Genomic DNA, 22,528 nt, shown 5'->3' on the forward strand with positions numbered 1-22,528 from the left:
ATGCCGCATATATTTTAATGTATTTATATATATATATATATATATATATATATATATATATATGTTATAATTCTTCAGAGTTTTGTGTAGAAATTGTGTATGGCACGCAGATTAATTATAATGGAACTTATTCTGTTCTGAATTCTGATCTACAGACTGCGTGATGTCTCCTTAAGACTGAAATTTTATCTACATTTTTAACCATATGTATTTTAATATATATTTTATATGTATTCAGATTTTTTAATTTTATATATTTTATATTATATGGCACGCAAATCCTATAAATAGGATTTTATTCTTGAATTTTGACATGAATTGTAGATTAATTAAAATAAACTTTAAGGAAGAATATCGAATTTCTCAGAATAATATTCTTCCGACATTTGTTATTTACAGATAACGCAATACAACTGGCACAACATACGTCTGAATATCCATGTAAACCCATATGTAAAATACACAAAATGGCAAATAACTATGCATATACAAAAATTAATATGTGATGCTTGAATTTGATATTGAAAAAATATGTGCTCGTAATCCATATGAATATCCTCATTTTAATAAATTGCATCATTAGGATGAGCGCTGAAAACAAGATATAAAAACCAAATCTAATCGCAAAAACGCATAATTGACCATTCTTCTTGTTTTTATAATTTAAATCGATTTTAATAAATTAATATATATATATCATTTAATTTTCACACTTTACTTATGTAAAATTATAATATGTAATTGTAATATGTAATTGTAATATGAATATTATGCGGCTGTTATTAATTTGTTTATTAGCTTCTAAGTGGATTATGTACATATATCTTATCGAACTAATCTACCTGATAATCTATCTGAATGTACAGTTCGGTTGAAAAGAGAATAAATTATATGTCTTTTAATCAATTATTTTGGCTGATAATAATAGAAACTTCAAAAATACAAATTTTATTCAAATAGATTAGATAATCGTCTTGTATATTTTTTTATTATGTTTGAATCTGAAAATTTATTCCTATACATATCATAACTGCTGAATAATAACATTATCATAACTGCTGAATAATAACATTATCATAACTGCTGAATAATAACATTACCATAATTGCTGAATGTAACATTACCATAGACAAGATTATTCTTGAAGAACACTATTCACCTAGTAACAAATAAAATTATAATTATGATATCGATATTCAATATTTGGTGGAATATTCTTTATTATGAACAAGAAACGACACATAACACAATTTCGTGGAAATTATAGACTTTATTTTTAGAATATTCTAATTATCATAAAACAACGTAAACATTCACAACAGATGGGAATAGGGTAATATTTATAATAATAATGTCGTTATGTTACCGTAATAATTAATCGTTACGAATATATCGTCATGACGTATTTATAATTATGTATAAGTAAGATTTCCTTTTTTATTTAGTTTATAATAATTACTCATCGTATTCTCTCCACACGACAATGATAATTATAATAGTGAAGACGATATCAATAATGATAAGAACCGTGTAACCATAATAATGATAATAATAGTACCGATGCGTCTATATACGCGCGCGTGTGTCATGTATATGTATATATAAACAAATATAATATGTATATATATATATATATATATATATATATATATATATATATATACATATATTTAATATACATATATGTATATATATCCTTATTTCTTTTAAGAAGAGGATAGAGTCACAATGGCGCTAAACAATGTATGCGATGCGGTCCTCGCACTTTTTTTTTCTTTTGTCGTTCTCCATGCGTGATGTCGCTTCTATAAAGTATTTTTAGCCAAAAGATCTTAGGAGTAAGTCTCGTAACAGTAAGTAGATAATAATAAACGCACATGTATGTACAGCTCTTTTTCATTATCGTTGAATGCCATTCTTCGAATGCCGCGAGTATTATCGAGTCCGATTACGGTTCTCGCGTTTCTCGCGCGTTGCTGTCGAGCGTTGCCCAGGATGGATGGACCTAAGGATCATCTCCTCGAGTCCTCTTTCTCTCTCTTTCTTCCATTCGTTTTATGATATAGCAATCAACTTGGAGCAATGACTACGTATCGGTGATAAAGAACCTGAAAGTAGTCTCCCTCACAAATCTCTAAGACTTCCCCAAAAATTCAAATGAACCTTTGTAAAGTAAAATTTAGACGATATATCACGATAAAGTCGACGTTTTATTGTTTGAAGGTTCTCAATCTACCCCCGTGGATGCACATTCAGAGTAATTTGTGTCCACTCTTCTACAAATATAGATTAATATTAATTTCGGTTTAATTTATTTCTTATCGTTTTTCGATTTTAAGGATTGAACCAAGATAAGTTAAATCGGGATTAAAATTAATCTATATTGATAAAAATGGACATTAATAATATTACTTACCGAAAAATCTCTCTGCATGTATTACGAAACGAAAATAATGTGATAAGATATTTGACAAATTACGAATTGGAAAGCAACTTTTGTTGAGAGAATAATTCGTAATTCTCATACTTTCTTCAACAGAAGTGCTTCTTTCGCTGAAGAGATATTTCCGCTTAAAATCTTTGTTGTAATGTTAATTATGATTCATTAACTCATCAGTTATCACCAACAAATTCAATTATATAACTTGTGACTTATCATCAAATCTAGATTTTTTTTAAGTCTCCTTTTCCGTTACGCAAGAACGACGAAACACATATCCGAAACTCTTCGAATCTGCAATTGGGTGGGAAACACACACATACACTTTTCCGATGCATTTATTATATTTTCCTGCACGATTTTTATTCTTAAGAAGATAATGTCACATCCACCGGGCGCTGAAAAGAACGAGAGAAACGGAGTCTAAGGCTACACATCTCTGTCTTTCGTCTGGAAAAAGTTAAAAGTGTCGCGCAATCCCCAAGTGTGCTTTCTTTTCTTGCGGCCCGATCGTATTCCGGGCGGTACACGCCGCGTTTTGCGCGCGAAGAGATTCATCGGCATTTTCATCTATCAATGTAAAACGCCAAACACGACGCTGGCACAGAGCGTAGAAAATAGATTTAATTAAACGACACACTTTAGACAGGTACAGTTATTAAACAGGGAAATGTGTGGATCACGCCGTGCTTTATGGATAGACTGCCGCGCGAAGTAATTAGAAAGAGAGAGAGAGAGAGAGAGAGAGAGAGAGAGAGAGAGAGAGGGAGAGAGAGAGAAAGAGAGAGATTAAATGAATAATTTAATATTCGTGAAAAGTATCCTACACTCGAGCCTCTCGATCGGACAGGATACAACCGAAATGTTGGTGGAATTTATGGCGGAATAAGGGAATCTCTCAATAGAAATACGTTAACGATGATGTTAACGTATCCACAAGACCTGATCCCTTCGTACATTTTCTTGAGACATAATTTTCCCTTTTTTTTCTTCTTTTTTTTTTTTTTTCCTTTACGTTTTCAGTCAGTTCGATAAAGAGAGCAGTAGGGTATCTTATCTTCCGCGCATCATTTGCAAAAACAATCGTGCAAGTGATATGCAGGTTAAATTAAACTGGGTCTACGATACGTCCGTACGACGTAGGCCCGTTGTACCAATGTCGGTTAATCGTAATCGCAATTAAATCGTACAATTATTGCTGCGGAATCACTGCTGCGGAATGATTGAGCAAGAATTCAAGAATATCATTGTCTGGCAATGAAAATAATTCGGTTTCGCATCTTGTATCTTCTCACAGTGGTGGAAAGGGAAACGAGAGGAAACGAACTCTAATAAAAATCTGCATCTAGAAATGGACCAACGCGCAGTGGTGCAACAGACTCTCCCCCGTACGCACGTTCCCCATGTGCCCTTCTTTAAACTCGATATGTACACACGGTTCCAGCGACGTAATTAGTCGATCGCAAGCCGTCGGTAACAAGCAGCCAATGACATATAACGATAGTTACAAAACAATCATAAACAGTACGATAACACATACTATATAGATATATATACACATACGCGCGCGCACACACACACGGGCATGTGTATGTACATATATGTACACGTATTCTCTCGCTGCCCTTAGCGATGTACAGCACGATAATAATCAGTCGTAACAGGTACATAAAATTGTCTCTCGGCGAAACTCGATTAGTTGCGTTCGATGCGACTCGAGAAGGGAGGGCGGGACCCCGAATATTCCGAATTTCCGTGCTTTTTCTTTCCCTCCCTTTCGGGACTTTCGCCAATGGGAGAAGGAATATGGAAACAATCCTGTGGAAAATTAATACGTTAAAGAAACTCCCGTTTCGGCTGCGGCGATAACGATAACGTCACGAAGACGTCACATATTTATAGGTGGGAAATGAAAAAAAAAATGCAAATCTCGCGTTACATTCGCAATCGGAAGGAATTGTCGCGAGTCTTTACTTTCAAATTTATGTAATTCCCGAGGATAACAAGAATTCGTTACGCTCAAACGTAAGTCCGGCAAGATCTCCGCTTATCAAACGGCTAATTTCATTGCTAAATCACGCAATCGTGAATCGAGAGATACACAATGAAGATACGCTATCGAGTATGCGTATAGAACGCAACATAGCCACGAAGAATTACACAGCACTTTAGTTCAGTCGCTTGCAAAAAAAGAAAAGAAAAAAGAAAAGAAAGACAGCAGGTCATGTTCTGCTGCACAAAGGCGCAAGCATCTCCCCTGAAAGACGCTTTTCGAAGTTAAGCGATTCTGTTATAGTGCTAAGACGTCGCATAAAGAGTTTACTTATCATAAATGTGTATGTGTATATATGTATGTATGTATGTATGCGTGTAGCAAAATGAAGCTTTTACGCGACTAACGCAAGAAATATAAGCTTTGCGTATACATATGATATTTAATTGTGTGTGTGTGTGTGTGTGTGTGTGTGTGTGTGTTCGTATATACAGGGTGTTACGCGATTTACATGACAAATTAATTTATCAATAGATCTTTTGAAGGATTGAAAGCCGATTTTTTTCTCAACAATACTTTGAATGCCATCTTTCCTTCTCATTTTCTCATACTTTTCAATTTATCTCAATGATTAAACTTTATGAATAAAAACTTCACTGAAAAATCTAGTTATTTGAACAAATAACAAGAATTCATTTTTGTTAAAGAAAGAACTGATTTTACATTGCACAACAAATTTATAAATACAGTCTGTCGCGAGGCACTCTGTATACATATATAGCACGCACGTGTGTCGTATGAATTAGGATGTAATACATGATTATTCTTTCCCACTTCGTTTGATGCGTACAAAGAGTGACCCAAAACTCGCGTTCTACATACATATATGGCAATACCGTCGCGTGTATTATATCTATGGAATATAAAACGCATATTTAGTGTCGGCACGACGCTATTTTTTTCAAGTGAATGAACAGGATGTCCGTGTCCGTATGCGTTGATGGAGTAATCGCAATTGCTGCCGGATCGTTCTATTGCAGAATAGATTGTCCGAATCGAGATAACGCCGCAGCTTTCTGAGTAAAATCAATTAATTTGATCGCAAAGATTTACGCTACACCACCGAGAAAGCGCGAAGAATCAATTTCTTTCAATCCGCAAGAAGTCACCGGGGAAGACCTTCTCTTCGAAAAAAAAAAAAAAGACGACGAGTAACAACATCCGAATTGTCAAGTATTTTTCTCACAAAGGAATAACGTCGGAGGTGCGTTTGTTCGAGTGTAGGGGGTGTGCGAATCGCGAGTTGATTGGAAACGATTAGAAACGTCTAAACAAGGCACAAGTCAAGACTATTATCCGAAAGGTAAATGGTCCGTGAAAATTCGTGCATACGAAAGGGAAGTCCTTTAATTCATTCTTCGCGTTCACACAATTCTCTCTTTGCATTCATAGAACGGATCACTTCTACAACCAAGGGGATAGACGGGAGTGACTTAAATGACGTTCTGAATCATCATTATCATGTCACCCTCGTCGTATCGCAGCGCAAGTGACAATCGTAATCGTATCAACATACATATGTATATGCCGTATGTGCATTTATTAATTTGACCCGCGTGTCGTTTCATTCCGAAAATCACTATAACGCTGAATGTTGTATGCGCCTCGTGTTTCGTGATAGCGATAGTTACAAGTAATAACGGTGTAGCGATTGCAACGGCGACAGCAGTGACAATGGCAATAATTAGATCATAATTAAAATGAATAATAATCGCGTCGTAATCATAATGATGCGATAATATCAGATATAACCAACACTGTAATGTATATGTATACACGTGTGTATACAGAATAACTCGGAATTGTGGCGGCTTCTTTCATCTAGGAATACTTCGATTTGGAATCGATTATTATTATTTTTTTTTTTTTTATAGAAGTAACACCGATACTTTCTGAATTACAAGTAATTAAGGAGAAAAAGACGAAAACTTTTTACTCAAGTCTTTTTTGAATTTTGAAAAGTAAATCGTGGGAAATCGATGACACTTGCAGAAATATTCATTTAAGGAAAAATCTGAGGGACTCCATAGATGAAAGGAGTGGCGATAGCTCTGAGACATCCTGTATATATCGTAGTATTCCTTTTTTTATATATATATGTATATTTATATATATATATATTTATATTTATATAATTATAATATGTATTATTTATATATATAATTATGTGTATATTATATTATATATTTCATTATTATTTAACACATTCTTTTGTACAAGTAAATTAATTAAGAATAAGTACAACTTGGTAGCAAAGAGAGATAGAATTATTATTCACTGTATATTTTATATCGTAGTGAGAAGAGAGAGATATATATCTTATTTCATTTATTATAATATTCTTTCATTACTTTTATTATGTTTCAGACCGTAACGCTGACGATGCCATCATTCGGCTTCCCGAGATGCTCTATCTCGAATCTCTCACATCTACACTTTTTCTTCTACCCGGTATACCCGATATGATTAGGCTTGCGATCCCCCGCGCTGCTCGTCGACGCTAATTCAGCTCGCGAAGCTCGCTAAGAATGCGACGTCTCGATTTCTAGAGAAGAGGTAGAAAAAACAGCGAAAACGACGACAAAATCCCGCGATACGACCGCGAGCGATTATTACTATAAATATTACAGACGAGAGACGAGAGTAACCGCCCTCAATTCTGATTATCTTCGGGACGTCATGTGCGACAAGCGTATTGAGCGCGTGACAGCGCGGACGATCGAAGCGGAAGCGTCTCGACGACCGCGTTCGTTTCCCCATACGAGAAACATTTTATTCATCCCAACGATTATTACTCCCCCGTAGAATCCATTCCTCGAAATAAGTAACTCGCAAAAATGTAATATATTATCCGCAAAATTTTACGATACGTCGTCATTTCGCGATACGGTTCTCGAGTTTTTGCCTCATGTTCGGCCGTTCTGTACCGCTGTCACTAACTAACGGCAAGGATTCACTTTCGGCGCCAGGTACAAGCAGAGTACGGCTGTGGTTTCAGGCTTATTATCAGATTATCGGGAGCACAAACGCACGTTTGAGATAATAGATTGACTGGCTCAAGGTGCTGCTTTCTTGAAAATGCATTGTCTCCTCTTTCTTTTAACTCTCACTAGCTTGCGCATTTCTTCCAGCACCATTATGACCTACTATCAGATTTTAATTTCGAGCCTATTGGCTGAGTTCACGCCCGAGTAACGTATTACGATTGCCCTACCGGGTGTGCCAGCAATTGTTTCAATTTGAATGGCTCTTTCTAGCAAACTTGTGCGACTAATTGGAACAAGAGATATGCATCACATGTCTAATCGAGCATACGTGTTATAGCTCACTGTTAAATACATATGTTTTGGAATCCACATTCATGCGGGATCAAGTCTCTTCTTGAGACGTTTTGTCAAGAAAAGCGCTTTCATTTAAAACTATCTCGTTTTCGTATGTATTTAATCATAAATTCATTCTCTACGATATCATAAAAAAATATATAATAAAATGGAAGTTTACAAAGAGAGATCATGTAATAAAAACGATATACATCGAGCCCGTCGCTGCGCTGTGTAACACGAACGAGATTCTTGCGTGATATAAACCGATGGCTCACTTTAAACGAAAAACGCGATAGTTGCTATTGAAACCGGCTGGACGATCGTTATACAATATAGCGAGATTCATCTCAATAACTTAACAAATAATGAATATCTTGCGTGTAAGATCATATGGCCGTGTGCAGTTCCGTGAAATGAAGATACAACGAAAACGAGATACCTTTTTCGACATCGCACGAACGAGAATGTTGAATGAATCCTTGGGGCAGAACGGCCAAGATAGATTATATCGTAATGAGTGTACTTGAAAACGATGCGCGCGTTCGACGTGCATGTCTTTCGCGCGTTAATTATTTCGTGCGATCGTGACGGACGTGTGCACGCGCGGCAGCGAAAAACACGGTATTCGGATTACATAATGAATAATTAATAATAATGATAATAATAATATATAATATATAATATATAATATTTATAATATTTATGTATATTAAATAAATTCTCCGATATCATTATATATATATATATGTGTGTGTGTGTGTGTGTGTGTGTGTGTGTGGGTGTGTGTGTGTGTGTGTGTGTGTGTGTGTGTATATATATATATATATATAAAATATATATATATATATATATATATATATATATAATTTACGACTTAGCCTTAAGCTTAGCTCGACTTAAGATTTAAGTAACCATCCCAGGCGCAGGGGATGCCCTTACGCGTTACTCCGGGTGGACACATCTTAAGAACCTAGTAAAATCCTAAAACCGGAAGCTCCGCCGTGACGACAGGCCAGCTGCCTTTTTTGTTTCTTTGGCGGAGACCGCTCGTCCGTTCTCTCTTTCTCTTTCTCTCCCTCTCATTCTCTCTCTTTCACACTGTCTATGCGATTCCTCTCATTAGATAAACGTAACCGCGCACGAATCATTCTTTCCATCCCTCTCCCTTTCTCTCTCTCTCTCTCTCTCTCTCTCTCTCTCTCTCTCTCCCTCGCTTTTTTGTTGCGTTGAAGAAAGAAAAGACACGAGAGAAATTGTATCCGACAGAGAGCAGGAGAGATTGTTTCCTCCTCTCATGCATGAACATTCGATTCGACATGCAAACGAATCTACTTACAAGATATATGTTCTCTAATGTTCCGTTTCGTCGTTGATACATCGTACACGCGCGCGTACATATGTACATCGGGTCGATTAATCCGCGAGAGATACGCGGATAATGTACACGTTTCGTGGATGTGGGGAAGAGAGGATAAGAGCGAGAAACGGAGTGAATGAAGGCAAGAATAGAGAGAGAAAGAAAGGGACAATCGTGCTAACGGAGAGAGATCGGAGAACGTCGCGTGCGCGGCTCATCGTAAAAGGGAGGCTAACATTTTTGTTCTCCGATTCGCGAGTACAGTATACGCGAAAAAGAGAAACGGAGGCAAATCCTCGGAAAAGAGGAGATCTGCTACGAAACGCCCGACTGGACGTTTCTCGATCTTCATGCGGCCCCCTTTTCTTGACTGCTGCTTTCTTCTACTATGTGCGCACCAGAGCCGATGACGATGCTCGTTGAAAATCGCATCGACGAAAAGTCGCTTTCGCTTCACGACCCTCCGTCCGTCCATTTCTGATCTTTCTCTCGCGGCGGCGATGGTTTCTCCTGACTCCTCGATGAACAGCGCACTGGTTGTAACAGCCGGAGGGGGGGGGGGAGAGACGAGCAATGGTTTGCAAATGTTCGGTGGTAGCGGCGATAGCGCCGGGATCTTAGGACCCGTCCATCCATCCGCCATCTAGAAAAACGTTCGCTTTACGTTAATATGATAGCATTTAGATCCAATAACATACTCCTGTCTCTAATTTCTTTTTCTAACGGTAGTATCAAATGAATAACATTGTTTAAAGAGTACAGATCTTTTTCGTAAAGTTAAAACGATTTTATCGTATTACGAAAAAACATCGGATTACTGTAAATTAATGGCTAAGAAATTCATATTACCTAAAGAATGAGCATTTTCGTAAAAGAGATCAAAATTATCAAAAATTTCCTATTAACTCTGATAAATCAATCACCCGGCTATGTCGAGATCGGTCAGGACAACACGCTAAACAGCGTGTAAGCCGAGCGGAGGCAAAGCAAAGCTTTTCCTCTGTCTCTTGACGTTTAGGACCTAAACGTAGGTGGCTTGGACGCGTACCTTGATTGGACGAGTGTGGGGCTCACGATTGCGGTTGCGGCATGTTGTGGTCCCGCTTGTCTCCCGCAGGAGGCGGCGGCTTTGTCACGGATTTCTCCTCGTTCACCGGCGTGGGCGGCGCGTCCTTCCTCGGTGGCATTCTTTCGTTTATGGCATCCAAACCCTTGGCCTCGGCGAACGAGGTAATTTTGTGATTCGGCGAGAAGCCTTGGAGAGCTGCACGGGACGGGAGAAAAAGAAAAGAGGATAAAATAAACGGAATGTCAAAACGCGTGTAAGAGAACCACTTCAGCGAGAATTCAATTTTCTCTCTCTCTTTTGTGATTATCCAGTACTATTGTGAGACGCTTATTATCCACGAACAGTGATAAAAGTATCCGCTCTTTCTACCTTCTTAATGCGCCTTGCACAGGACGATTAAGTATTATGTTCATTACACAGTTCACTACGCTTTCAAATTCGAGACTGAATTACGATTTTTCTCTAATGTCCAAACGTTGTTTCATAAAATCCTTACCGTTTTTCAGAGAGGTTTTGCCACCAGATAATGCACCGAGTGGTAAAGCTCCAGTTGGCGTCAAGCCTTTCAATTGCAGCACACTTTCGCTCTCCTCTCTGAAACGGAAATTTAAATTATATATATTAATAATAATTAAATAATTTAAATATATTAGGTAGTCGTAAAATAATTAGTTAGTGTGCGTCAACTTTTCTTATAATTTTATAACTCTGTCACAGTTTTAAACGTATTAAAGGAAACCGTCATTAAAAATTTCGAGTTTTCTAGATAATCTATTACATTTTTATATTAAAATATTTAAGGACATTTTGTGACATATTTAAAATTTCCATAGATATCATGTTTTATCGTTTACTGACCTCAGGACGGAGAAGACACGCGCCATTTTACCAATGGCTCTAATCTTGTTTCTAATCACTTCCTTACGTAGATTAGCTGCTGCACCTATAAATATTAGAGACATATTATAGCAATCGCATAACAATGGAATATCTAGCACTTAGATCATCTAGTGACGATCAACATAGCAAAAAAAATGAATGATTATTCTTGAATGTACAACAATAACTACGTTAATCAAGAATAAGAAAAAACAAAGATTGATAGGTATTTTTGTTACAAATTTTCAATTTATCTGAGTATCAAAGTATTCTTTAACAGATTAGTAGCATTATTACACGAATACTCCATCAAATTACAATGTATTTTAATCAAGAGACTCAGTGGCTTCGCCACGTTGCTTCGTCACTGATTTGCCACGCGTTCGTCGTCGCGTTTGCAAATCACTTGCGATGATTCTCGCTGTCGCACGTTAACTATTCTACATTATCCATACCACAGAGCTTACCGGAGGATACATTACGTTATTAATAATCACTCGTTATTCTCATCGGGTCACGCCAAGACAACAACGCCAAACTACAGGCAAAAGGTCTCTGTGCATATCACGAACAAAAGGAAGAGGACATACACAAACAGCCGCGTAATAAAAAAAAAGATATGCACGTGTTTTGTCGCGTTCGCAAGAAAGAAAGCGAAATCCGTACTCTTCGCAAAAAAGACAGACTCATCAATTTTAAAGAAAAACGAAAGAGAAAGAGAGAGAGAGAGAGAGAGAGAGAGAGAGAGAGAGAGAGAGAGAGAGAGAGAGAGAGACAGAGAGAGACAAGAAGAAAAGCGCGAAGAGCACGCGATTGCGAACGCGCGTACACCAAAAGCTGCGTAAACGTGCGTAAGTATAATGTATCTTTCAAAAATAAATTGTGTGTGTGTGTGTGTGTGTGTGTGTGTGTGTGTGTGTGCGTGCGCGCGCGCGCGCGCGTTTATATATGTGTATGTGTGTATGTACTTGTGTATGTACTATGCATGTATATCAAGATTGCGATAAACTCGATGCGAGAGAAAAAAAGAGGCATGCACATGCTGTACAAGCGTGAAACGTACGCACCATCGGCCACTACAAACTCTTATCGTTACCATTTCGCCTCGGCAATGGCCTGCTACCTCTTTCGAGGCTCGTTATCAGCTGCGAAAGAGTCGCAGCGCGCGTATCTCCCGTATCCACGACGGAATCAACGGCGAGCGGTTATACTTGTTTGCCCGAAACGAAAAACTGGAACGCACCGAAGAGCAGAAGCGTCGAACGGCATTTCACGGTGGTTTTGTCACGGCGGAATCTCCCATGAAGGGAGAATCGCGAAGGGAGAAGGTGAGAAAGGTGTCACGAGTGTTACGAGCGGGACGACGACTCTTTCGCGCCGAGCCATCGGTTTATCTGTTTGCTCGTTAATTGACGCAGCGGTCGAGCCTTGCCGCTCGATCGATTGTACCTTAACGAGGAACGGAGGAGAAATTCATTCCATAGCGCCGCTAAAATCTTCCGTCAGCGAGAAATGCAGAGAGGAGACGGGAGATTCTCTCTCTCTCTCTTTTTTCTCCCCCTACATTTTTTTTCATCAGGACGCTAAAATATCATTATTATTTTTTTCTTTCTTTTCTTTCTTTTTTTTTTTTTTTTTCTTTTGCTTTTGCTTTCGCGTTGGGAAGATTCGGTTGAAAGCTGCTTTCAACGAGACTGGCACTAGCACTCGGGAAAACAATGCAGCGTTTCTTACGGGGGGAGGGGGAGGGGAGGAGCGGGGTGATGTATTCAATTTTATCCTAATCGCGCGATCCTACTCGCGCGTCGTTTCGCCCGCAAGTTTTTCCATCTTGTTCACCGTCCGAAAAGAAAAAGAGAAAACAAGCCATCTCTTAGCAGCGTGTCACCGCGCGCTCGTCATCCCCGGCTAAATCGAAATTCGGATCGGAAGAGAGGTCCGCGCCGAAAATATCGACGTCGTTTTCTCGTCGCGCGTCGACGAAACACGAGTATCGAGACCGCGCGCGATTCCGCTATTCTAATGATTTACGGCACGGATCCGCGATCCCCTTAGGCCGCTGTCACGATAACGTATCGCCCGATTTGTCAGCCTCCGTCCGAGGGATACGAAATTTCAATCTTTCCTGTCGTTCGACGGAATCTCCGACCGTACGACGGGCGTTTTGTTTTCGGGGACGGCGAGACCATCCGAAACGCAGATCGATCGAACGTCACGTCGGAGGCACGACGGAAGATTGGCGGCTGTCGCAGATGGATTGATCAGCGGGATGTCTTTAAATATATAATGACCGCGCCGAATGTCAACGTTTACGACGCGCGTTTACAACGGGTCAATTAAATACGATATCTTCCTGTAATTAACGAGATCGTCGCTTCGAGACGAGTCTTTCGCGAGTCTTCCGACTGGCGTGGAAGAATTATTTCGACGTGCGCGCAGGTGCGTTCCGCTGTGCGTTTCAATCTCGCGTAATCCCGAAATCTCGTGATTGCACCACGGGCATTCCGCTCGGTTATGAGATTCCGCCTATCGGCGGAAACGAGACGACGCGACGTCGACGAGCATCGTTGCCGCGCGCGAGCTCGTCGGCAGCGAGTATCGGGTTTTAGCCGCAATTTTCACCATAACGAGATTACTCCGCCCTTGGAAGTTTATTATCCGTACATTACCCGGATACGATTTCGCCGATTCCACGAACGAGAGAATTCTCGCGGGATCGCGATCGCGCGGGAAAAACGACTCGCGGCTCGTTCGCGAGGACCGACGCCATTTCTCGTCGCGATTGAAGATCAATCGGAGTCGAGGCACGTCGAATATTAGACGTTCGGCCTTCGCGAGCCGAAGATAGCAATTTCGTGGCGCCCGCCGCGAGTCCCGATCGTTATATAACTCTCCCTCGCGACGGAATTTGGAAAATTACGCTCGTGACGTTTGGGGATTCTCGCGTGATTCCTGTGACGAAGAAAAAAAAAAAATAAAGTCGCTCTTATTTCGTCCTGAAAAAAAACCTCTTGCTCTTCGATTGAGCTGTGTCCGACACACAGCCCTGGGACAGTTCCTGCGCTCACGCAAACGGAGAGGATGCGGCACATACAACGACGTGTACACGTCAACTACAAAAACTTATACAACAGATCAAGCCTTTTGCTCTCTATACATTTATGTGTTCAGCGCACGGTTACGCACACGTAATCTGCCGCAACGGCGTTACCTCGGCGCGCTCGAAATAGCGTAATTCGAGAATCGTACGCCGTGAATGACGCACGGATACGCCCGCGATAACGTTTTAGCGTAGCGGCACAATTCGCGAAAACCAAACGTAGATCATCGTGTGACTTGCAACATCGCACGAGGCGTAACGACGATATTTCAGTGAGCGATTTTACTTCAACGCGGTTTCGATTACGCGTCGTATCGCGTATCGTACGACGCGCGTTCAGACGGGAAGCTAACGAAGAGTTCATAATTCTACTCTAAGATTCGCTTTCCTTCACCGCGAACTGAATGTCGCTGTTGAATGACGATTACCGCGCGAAAGAACATAAGAGCACTCGAGCAATCGGGATTGCTCGAAAACTCGAAATTCAGGACGGCTCTGGAAACGAAGATTGTAATGACCCGCATGTTGTAATGATCGCCGTTTGTAACGCGATCCGATGTTATTTTCGCGTGCACGCCGTTGCGACAGTTGTCTACCGAGCTAACATTTATCAAAACGCAGTCGAGTCTGGCACCGAGTTTTAAGCATGCCGCAGGCCCGTCGAGCGTTCTCGACGATTTCTCATTCATTTTCTCATCGTCCCCAAATGAATAAAATCCAATACAGCTACTCGTCCCTCGCAAATTTATGGATCCGTGAATTAATTGTCAGCCCAAATTAATCTCGGGACGTTAATCAAAAATCATTGTGCTTAGTGTACCTCCAAGTGTGTACGCTATTTTTTTTATGAGAAATTGGAACAAAATAACCAATGGAAATTTTTAATTATTTTAACATTAAATTAATATTTGATTTTGGAAAAATGAACCTACGAGCGACTCCAATCGACCTGATTCAATATAATACGTCTTCCTGTGCTCGAAATTATAGCGCAGGATTACTAGTGCTCTATCGGGTTTCCCAAAAGCAGTTTTAGAAGCCGCTACCCCGTCGAACCGACTTGTGAAGCGGGCGTGCTTGTCGCTTCTTGCTCTTCAATTATTCTCACAATACCGCGACACAAATAACCGTTATCTTACACATCACCGATGCTCGTCGCTGATGTCCCCCACGTGGGCACGATATTGCCAAATAGGCGATCAAGTCGGCTCGAGATATCAAACGATCTTTTCGAATGCAGGTCGGAGGTGTCGCTCATTTTGCAACGACGGGCCTTCGACATTGATCTAGTCATAGGCGCCGCCGCACGTAACAACCTCGCACGAACGCTCTCGCGTATTTTCTTCTTTCTTTTTTTTTTTTTTCGTTTTGCGAATAAAACTAGAACAGAAATGCGACGCCTATGCCTCGTTATGTGGACCGTTCATCGAGAATAGGAAGGATCGTATACCCAATGGCGAGTGTTTAATCCACGACTGTTGCCGGGAGAGAAATATCTTGGAAAGTTTCCGACAAATCAAAATTTATAATTTTTTTTATTAAAAAATCAATTGAATGTCAATTTTCTTTTTGTTGCGATTTTTATGCGTATTCGTGTTAATTAATTTACATATGAAATATGAAAATAACGACGATAAATTCGAGGCACAGCAGTCGAGGATCAACGACGGATCGAGCAACGCGACTGTTGGGCGCCATTGGGTGTTAGACATATTCCTATTTGTATATTTTGCGTTCGAATCGTGAACGACTGCAGCCGGGGAACTGAACGCCGTCGCGATTAACCAAACCCGCGACTGAAATCTCCCTTCGAAATCTAACTCCCTCGGGTTTCCAAAGGGGGAGGTAGAGCGAGATCGTGGCCGTTAACGAGGTTTATCGCTCGTTAATGCGGGGATCGACGCTAATTCTCTCCGCGGCGCGGAGAATTATCTTACATTTCGTAATTATCGAGTCTCGTTACTCGAGGGGGAGGATCGAGAGCTCGGAGAGCTCGCTTTCGTTAAATTCGCGCACTCGTATATGGGGGAGGAAAAACGGCGTTGAGTCCCCCGCGGGTTCGTCGTTCACGATCGAAAGATGGAAAGATAGAGATAGAGATAGAGAGCCAGAGCAGAGGATAGAGATAGTAGTGTGTAGGTTCTTACTCGCACTTTCAACAAAAAAACAACTCACCGTACGCGATGGTAGGTGGGGTCGTATTCGGACCGGACACCGTCGGGTTACCATCGGGTTACCATGGCGGCCATGGTGCGCCCATGGTTGGTTTACCGATGGTTGAGCGTAGTGGACGTAAGTAAAAGGACAGAAGTAACCAACAATGTGAGAGCAGCGTCAAATGCGGCCGAAGAGAAGAGATAGAGAGTGGCGGAGATTTTTGGTCGGTTCGTTCGGATCACATTCCGTACGGGAAGACGTGTTTATTTTTTTTAAAAAGATTTTTTTTTGTTTTGATTTGGCGATTTGCGGATGGTTGTTTGGTTGGTGTCGGTGGTGGTTGGTGGTTGGTAGTGGTGATGGTGGTTGGTGGTGATGGTAGAGTGGTCGCGATGAGATGGTTGTAGAATTATGGCGCAAAAGGAAACAACACATAGAACAGACAAGAAAAAACAAGTGTGCACAGCGTAAGTGGCATTCAATCAAGCATGTGCGATTAGACGATTTTCTATTCTCTCGTATTAATATCGTCTCTTTTCTTTTTACGTTTTTTTTTTTCTTTTTTTATTAATAGTCGTTCACGACTATTTCTCTCTCAGTAGCGGATCAGGCGAAACGCTAAAACCCGTACGTTTCGCAATTACGTTCCTTCGAAAGCTTTAACGTTAATTATGAAAATGATAATATTCGATGCTCTCTTTAGAAACTAACTTTCGTAATTTTTTTTATTAAAATTGTTTCTTTAAATAGGTTAATCCGCTATTGGAGCTTCTGAAAATCGGCAAAGTCGCTCGTCGGAAGAATGTTCATGCTACGGCGTGGAAAACGACGATATTTTTCTTTCGCGAGAATATAACATATACTCTCAACATCCGTCCGCGTGTAATTACGAAACAAGCTCCGGAAATCACGGGCAAGGCTGCCCGTGTCACATTTTGAACCGACACGAGAAAAATCTCTGGGGAAAGCTTGTATCATACCACCATGACTATGACGAACGTGGGAAACGTTTCGCATTAAAATTCATCGCACTGAAGCGAGGAAACCCGCTAGGAATACTCAGACATTTTGCAAAATAAACTTGAATTAACGGAATGCGTAAAAATCATTGCGCGCGAGCAACTTTGCCGATATTGAAATTCCCGTAAACGAGCACAGTTACGCTCGCAATGTCGCCATTTTTTTAAGGACACGAATACTGCAAATATGAAGAAAATAGTCGATTAGAGTATGAAATAGATGATTTCAGTCTGCGCCGAGATTGCTAAACTTGAGCGACGTACAAGAGAGATGTAATATTCGGTTCGTTTCAGATAATAAAATTGCAACGTATGAAGGATTAAATTAATTCCATTATAGACAAAGAGATTTAATTCTTCATATGCACCATATAATATTTCAGACGTTTAAAATCACTTAAGTTGAAGATCGCTTGAATTTTGAACAAGAAGAAATTGTGACATAAAATGTACGATCGCTATTAGCAAACTCGGACACGTCAAAGATTACTTCATCGAAGGAGATTTTTAAATGTCTAAGTCATAAATAGCGAATCTCGTGTTAAATTTGATAGCGAGAGATAAATAATCTCCTTTCTTTCTTTCCGAAATTCCGACTGGTCTGTGAAAGTCAAACAAACTCATTAAATCACAGATGAAGGTAATCTCGACGTAACGCAGCGGCCACAGTCGCACGTGAAATTATTATTATACGTGGCGCACAACGTCGCTACGAATAGAAGTTTCCTGGAGCAACTGTCTAAGAGAAAAAGAAGTCGATTAATAAATTTTCGCAGGATCGCTCGAGGACGCAGCCAGCCAGCCAGCGTGTCGTCCCGTCGGGCGGAACGCCTTCCGTTATCATATTTATCGTAACACGTAAGCTGGCGAGCGTGATCCTCTCGCGATCTACGTGAATATTAAGTACTAGTTCGTTCGGTTAATCCTAGGAGATTAAGTTTACACTATATAGCATGCGCAAAAGAAAACTGGTAATCAAAAGATATAACGCTCGGCGGCTGGCGGAGACCGAGTTAAGTAAAGGATACACGTACTCAACGTAACTCAAAGAGGTAACTTAAGCATAAAGACGATAACAAACGAGCAGATTCAGGGGCAGAGAGAAATAGAGAGAAAGAGAGAGAAACAAAAAAATAGAAAGAGAGATCAGAGTGGCAGTGAAAGAGAGAGAGAGAGAGAGCGAGAGAGAGAGAGAGAGAGAGAGAGAGAGAGAGAGAGAGGGAGAGAGAGAGTTGGGTTGTGTACGAAGGATTGTGACAAAGAGAATGAGAGAGAAGACTTAGAATATATATAATAACGTTCACGGGAGAAAGAGAGAGTGAGAGAACGAGTGAGAAAAATTAATGCCCGACGTCGGATGTCGGCCAATAGGGTGATTTTTTTTTCGTGGAGTGGAAAAGTATGTCCGGCAGTTTTGTGCAACCGAGGGCACGGCATGAATCGACGTGAACGCGTAACATGTCTCTTGAGATCTTTCTCTAGTGTTCGTGTCGGTGAGAGAGAAAGAGAGAGGTTTGAAGGTAGCGAGGGAAGAAAGAGAAAAGCAGACGACGACGACAACAACGACAATGACGACGACAACGACGACGACGACGACGACGACGACGACGACAACAACGACGACGACGACGACGACGACGACGATGACGGCGACGACATCGAAGGGCGCGACTGTCGCGGGATAAAGACAGGCTGGGAGAAACATCGTGGTTGAATAGTTTGCTTATTAAAGGCTTCGATGGAGTGTAAAAATAAAGTAACACAGAGAAGGACCCTTCCTCACTTCGATCAAAACGCGCGATAACGCGGCAACGAGAATCGCTTCACACTGGCCAATTAAAGAGAAGCATTCGAAGCACCCCTTCCGATTCAGAATCAACCCTTAAGATACGTAATACAATTTCTTCTCGTTGAAATACGTATATTGCTCCTCTGAATCGTCTCGTTGGTTTTTTTTTTTCAATTATTACGGAAACAATTTTGATTTTAATTCCCGACAAGGATGATGAAATTGAATAGTAAAAGGGATATGCTTTAACAAGAAAATCACTTATTAAAGCAAAACGATATAGAGACATCGATATTACAAATGGAGGATTAATTTGCCGATTCGACGAATCTGAACGACGCGCCTGAATTTATTCCTGGACGCGACGAGTTTCTATCGATTGTCGTAGGAAACGAGATGAAGAATCGCAAGGTTTTATGCTGGTAAGAACGCTCGGGGAGAATGGAAAATATATAAGAAAATGGACGATGTCGCAGCTGATTCACCTGAGAAGGTGAAAAATGATCTCGCGTGGAGACGCCTCGTGGACTCCCCTTTTTGTCCCACGACCTGAAGTCGTTACAGCCGGACGTCGTTTTTTATCTTTCTTCACCTCGAGAAGGAGATATCTAATATCGGGAGTAACGGGCAGAGAGAGAACCTGACAATAGAATGTGTCGTCAATCGTGTTGCGTAAACTTCTCCACGGAAATCCGAGACGAGCGATGTCAAATCGTTCGATCTTTCGCATCGATCTCAGCGTATCTCTCGAATCGAATGACGTGACCCATCCCGGCGGATCCTTTCGTCTTCGATTTCTACGTGTCCACTCGAGGGAGAAAAACGATCGCCGGTATTAACTCTCGGTAAACCGCGCGAGAAATCCATGCCACGAAGAGATGACGACGTTCAGCGAAGGAGAAAAGCTCACGATTCGCGTTCGCGAAAAACACGTTGTTTTCTCAATATCCCCCGGCGTCGCGCACTCGCGACGATAATTATCGATCTCGATTTCGTCGCGCGAGATCGCCTCTGGCTCGACCGATCGGCCCGGAATCGTTGCGAGCTCGGATCGCGAAGGGACGCGCCGGAATGTGGGGCTGCGGAGGAACGATTGACTCGGAGTCGACGAGAGGGTGAGATGCCGATGGAACCGCGCTTCGAAAGGGGGCCGGCTAGAAACGGTTGATCGATGCTTCGTGGCCTTCCCTCGTTGTCTCACGGAAGCTCACGGTGCGTTCTATCGATCGGATATACCTTCCCGGGCCGTTCCGGCGCCTCCTCCGGAGCGGCCGAAAGCCTCTTTTGCTGCTCCGGATTTCGCTCGAGAAGCCTCGCGGAGAGGAGAGACGCGGAAAGCCGTGCGAGGTAGGCGAATCCTACATGGCGCGCCGCCGTCCGCGGCTGGAAACCGGAGCTAATTGGAAATCGTCGGAGATCCTATCGATCGCGATCGGTTAATTAAATACGACTCTCAACGGTGACGGATATGCGCAGATATTCGAATTAAGAAGCGATCGATTTTTCTCCGATACCGCGTGATCGGATAAGAAATTAAGAAGCCTAAGCGGCACCTTCGGACAGATGTTGCGACTGATACTCGTCGGACTTTAATATCTCTCGCTATCGAATAAGCATCAGACACGTCTATTTATAACGCTTTAAGCGATCATACAGTCACAACTGCAATATAAATTGCGCATTATGTTTTATACATGTATTTTTACATATTTTTGCAATAATATTGTCACACACTAAAAAAGGTAAATTTAAATAAAAAAATAAAAATAAATTTGTCAAACAAATATACTTTATTATATTTTAATTTTACACGAGAAGAATTAAGAAGCAGGAAAATAAAAGTTTTTAACGTTCCTTCCTAAAATTTTTCTATAACGATTTAACTGAGTAATAAATTAAATTTAAGTTTCGTTGGAAGTTTAGGGACGTAGGTCCTGCTACTCCTAAAACACGATTGGATCTTAATAAAAGCGAATTTCGGCAAGATGTTACTCATGTGTTGGGAGAGAAGATATTCTATGCACATACGTCAGAATAGATGTATGCATTTCAAAGCAAACGGACGAAACGGCGAATATTGTTCTTTGAACTGTTCGGAGATGGACCGAGATCGCTCAGTGTGTTATCGGCGACCCCGGTCGAGCGAAGAGGAATCTTATGGATGTGTACCGGATCTGGCAGGTCCGGGCACAACCGTAAAACCGGAAGCATTGTTAGTGGAGTGTCCAATGTTCGTTCGCTGGACGTTGTTAAGAGAACGAGCAAGCAACACACGTAAACCCACACAAACGGCATTCCACGTGCGCACACGTAAAACACACACACACACACACACACACACACACACACACACACACACACATATATCCGAGCGTACAAGAGAGATATCTCACGCTGCATTGTAAAGCGCGTAAATAAACCGAACTCAAGTCAAACGAGCGAAACTCAAACGAGAGACGGGGACACGGCGGCTGTTTTAGATATTGCTTGGGGGAGGGGGGGAGAGAGAAGGAGTAAAGGGGTGGTTTCAAAGTCATAAAACCGTGTCGCGAACGCCATAACGAATGCAATGCGGAAATTCGCCGGCTAAATCTCAGAGTGAGTGAAAGAGAGCGAGAGAAAGTTAAAGAGAGGAAGAGGGGGAGAGAGAGAGAGAGAGAGAGAGAGAGAGAGAGAGAGAGAGAGAGAGCGCAAGAGAGTGAGGGTTGAAGACAGAACAGTGTGAGAGAGAGAGAAAGAGAAAATGGTCGAATGGCATATATATATATATTCACCGAACTTTCTCGACTAATCCGCTGAGCTTTATGAAGCTCTTCTCGAGACGAGCATAAATTTACTGCTGTGAATCTGCTGTTATTATAGGCGACGGGTCTTGCGAGTCGTGGAACCGTGCAGAAGAGCGATCGTATTTCCCATCGCGCGCATTTGCGTCACGTTATTTTGGATTCGGAAACACGGTAAGGTGCCGAGAAGAAAGCGTTCGCGAAATCTCGGGAAAGAGAGATTCGTCTCTTGCCTTGCGGCATCTTTTACTTTCGGAAAACATCCCCATTTCGTTCTTTACCACTTATTTTATCGCGACGACGACAACAAATTTGCATTCGTTTCGAAACGTGGCTTCGAATTAGGGAACAGATTGGATGCGTTATTATCGAATAAATTTGAGTGGTGTGCTTGATCATTGACGAGAAGCGCAAGAAGCAAGTAGAGAGAAGGCTTAACGAGATAACGCAAAACGTAGATAAAAACAAAACGACGAAGAAAGAGAGAAAGAGAAAGACAGACAAAGAGATAGGCGGAAGGTGAGATTATCGTGACGATTAATTCAGCACGTAAGTAGAC

General features: G+C 41.2%; 1 protein-coding gene across 6 annotated transcripts in view; it reads right to left on the bottom strand.

Moving 5' to 3' along the window:
* Positions 1 to 1,250: 1,250 nt before the first annotated feature.
* Positions 1,251 to 22,528, bottom strand: part of LOC105434032 (serine/threonine-protein phosphatase 2B catalytic subunit 2) — a 117,375-nt gene continuing 96,097 nt past the window's right edge. For 3 of the 6 annotated variants that reach the window (XM_089082176.1, XM_089082170.1, XM_089082172.1), the window contains 4 exons: positions 11,101 to 11,185; positions 10,739 to 10,836; positions 10,222 to 10,437; positions 1,251 to 9,816 (listed from right to left, as the gene is read on the bottom strand). In XM_089082176.1, the coding sequence (XP_088938302.1) occupies positions 10,244 to 10,437; positions 10,739 to 10,836; positions 11,101 to 11,185 (377 nt within the window). In that variant the 3' untranslated portion in view covers positions 1,251 to 9,816; positions 10,222 to 10,243. The remainder of the gene's footprint in view (positions 9,817 to 10,221; positions 10,438 to 10,738; positions 10,837 to 11,100; positions 11,186 to 22,528) is intronic. The other 3 variants (XM_089082171.1, XM_089082174.1, XM_089082173.1) reach the window with 2 other exon arrangements.

Source organism: Pogonomyrmex barbatus, unplaced genomic scaffold, assembly GCF_055798465.1.
Source record: "Pogonomyrmex barbatus isolate J1 unplaced genomic scaffold, ASM5579846v1 scaffold5, whole genome shotgun sequence".
NCBI classification, from domain to species: Eukaryota; Metazoa; Arthropoda; class Insecta; order Hymenoptera; family Formicidae; genus Pogonomyrmex; species Pogonomyrmex barbatus.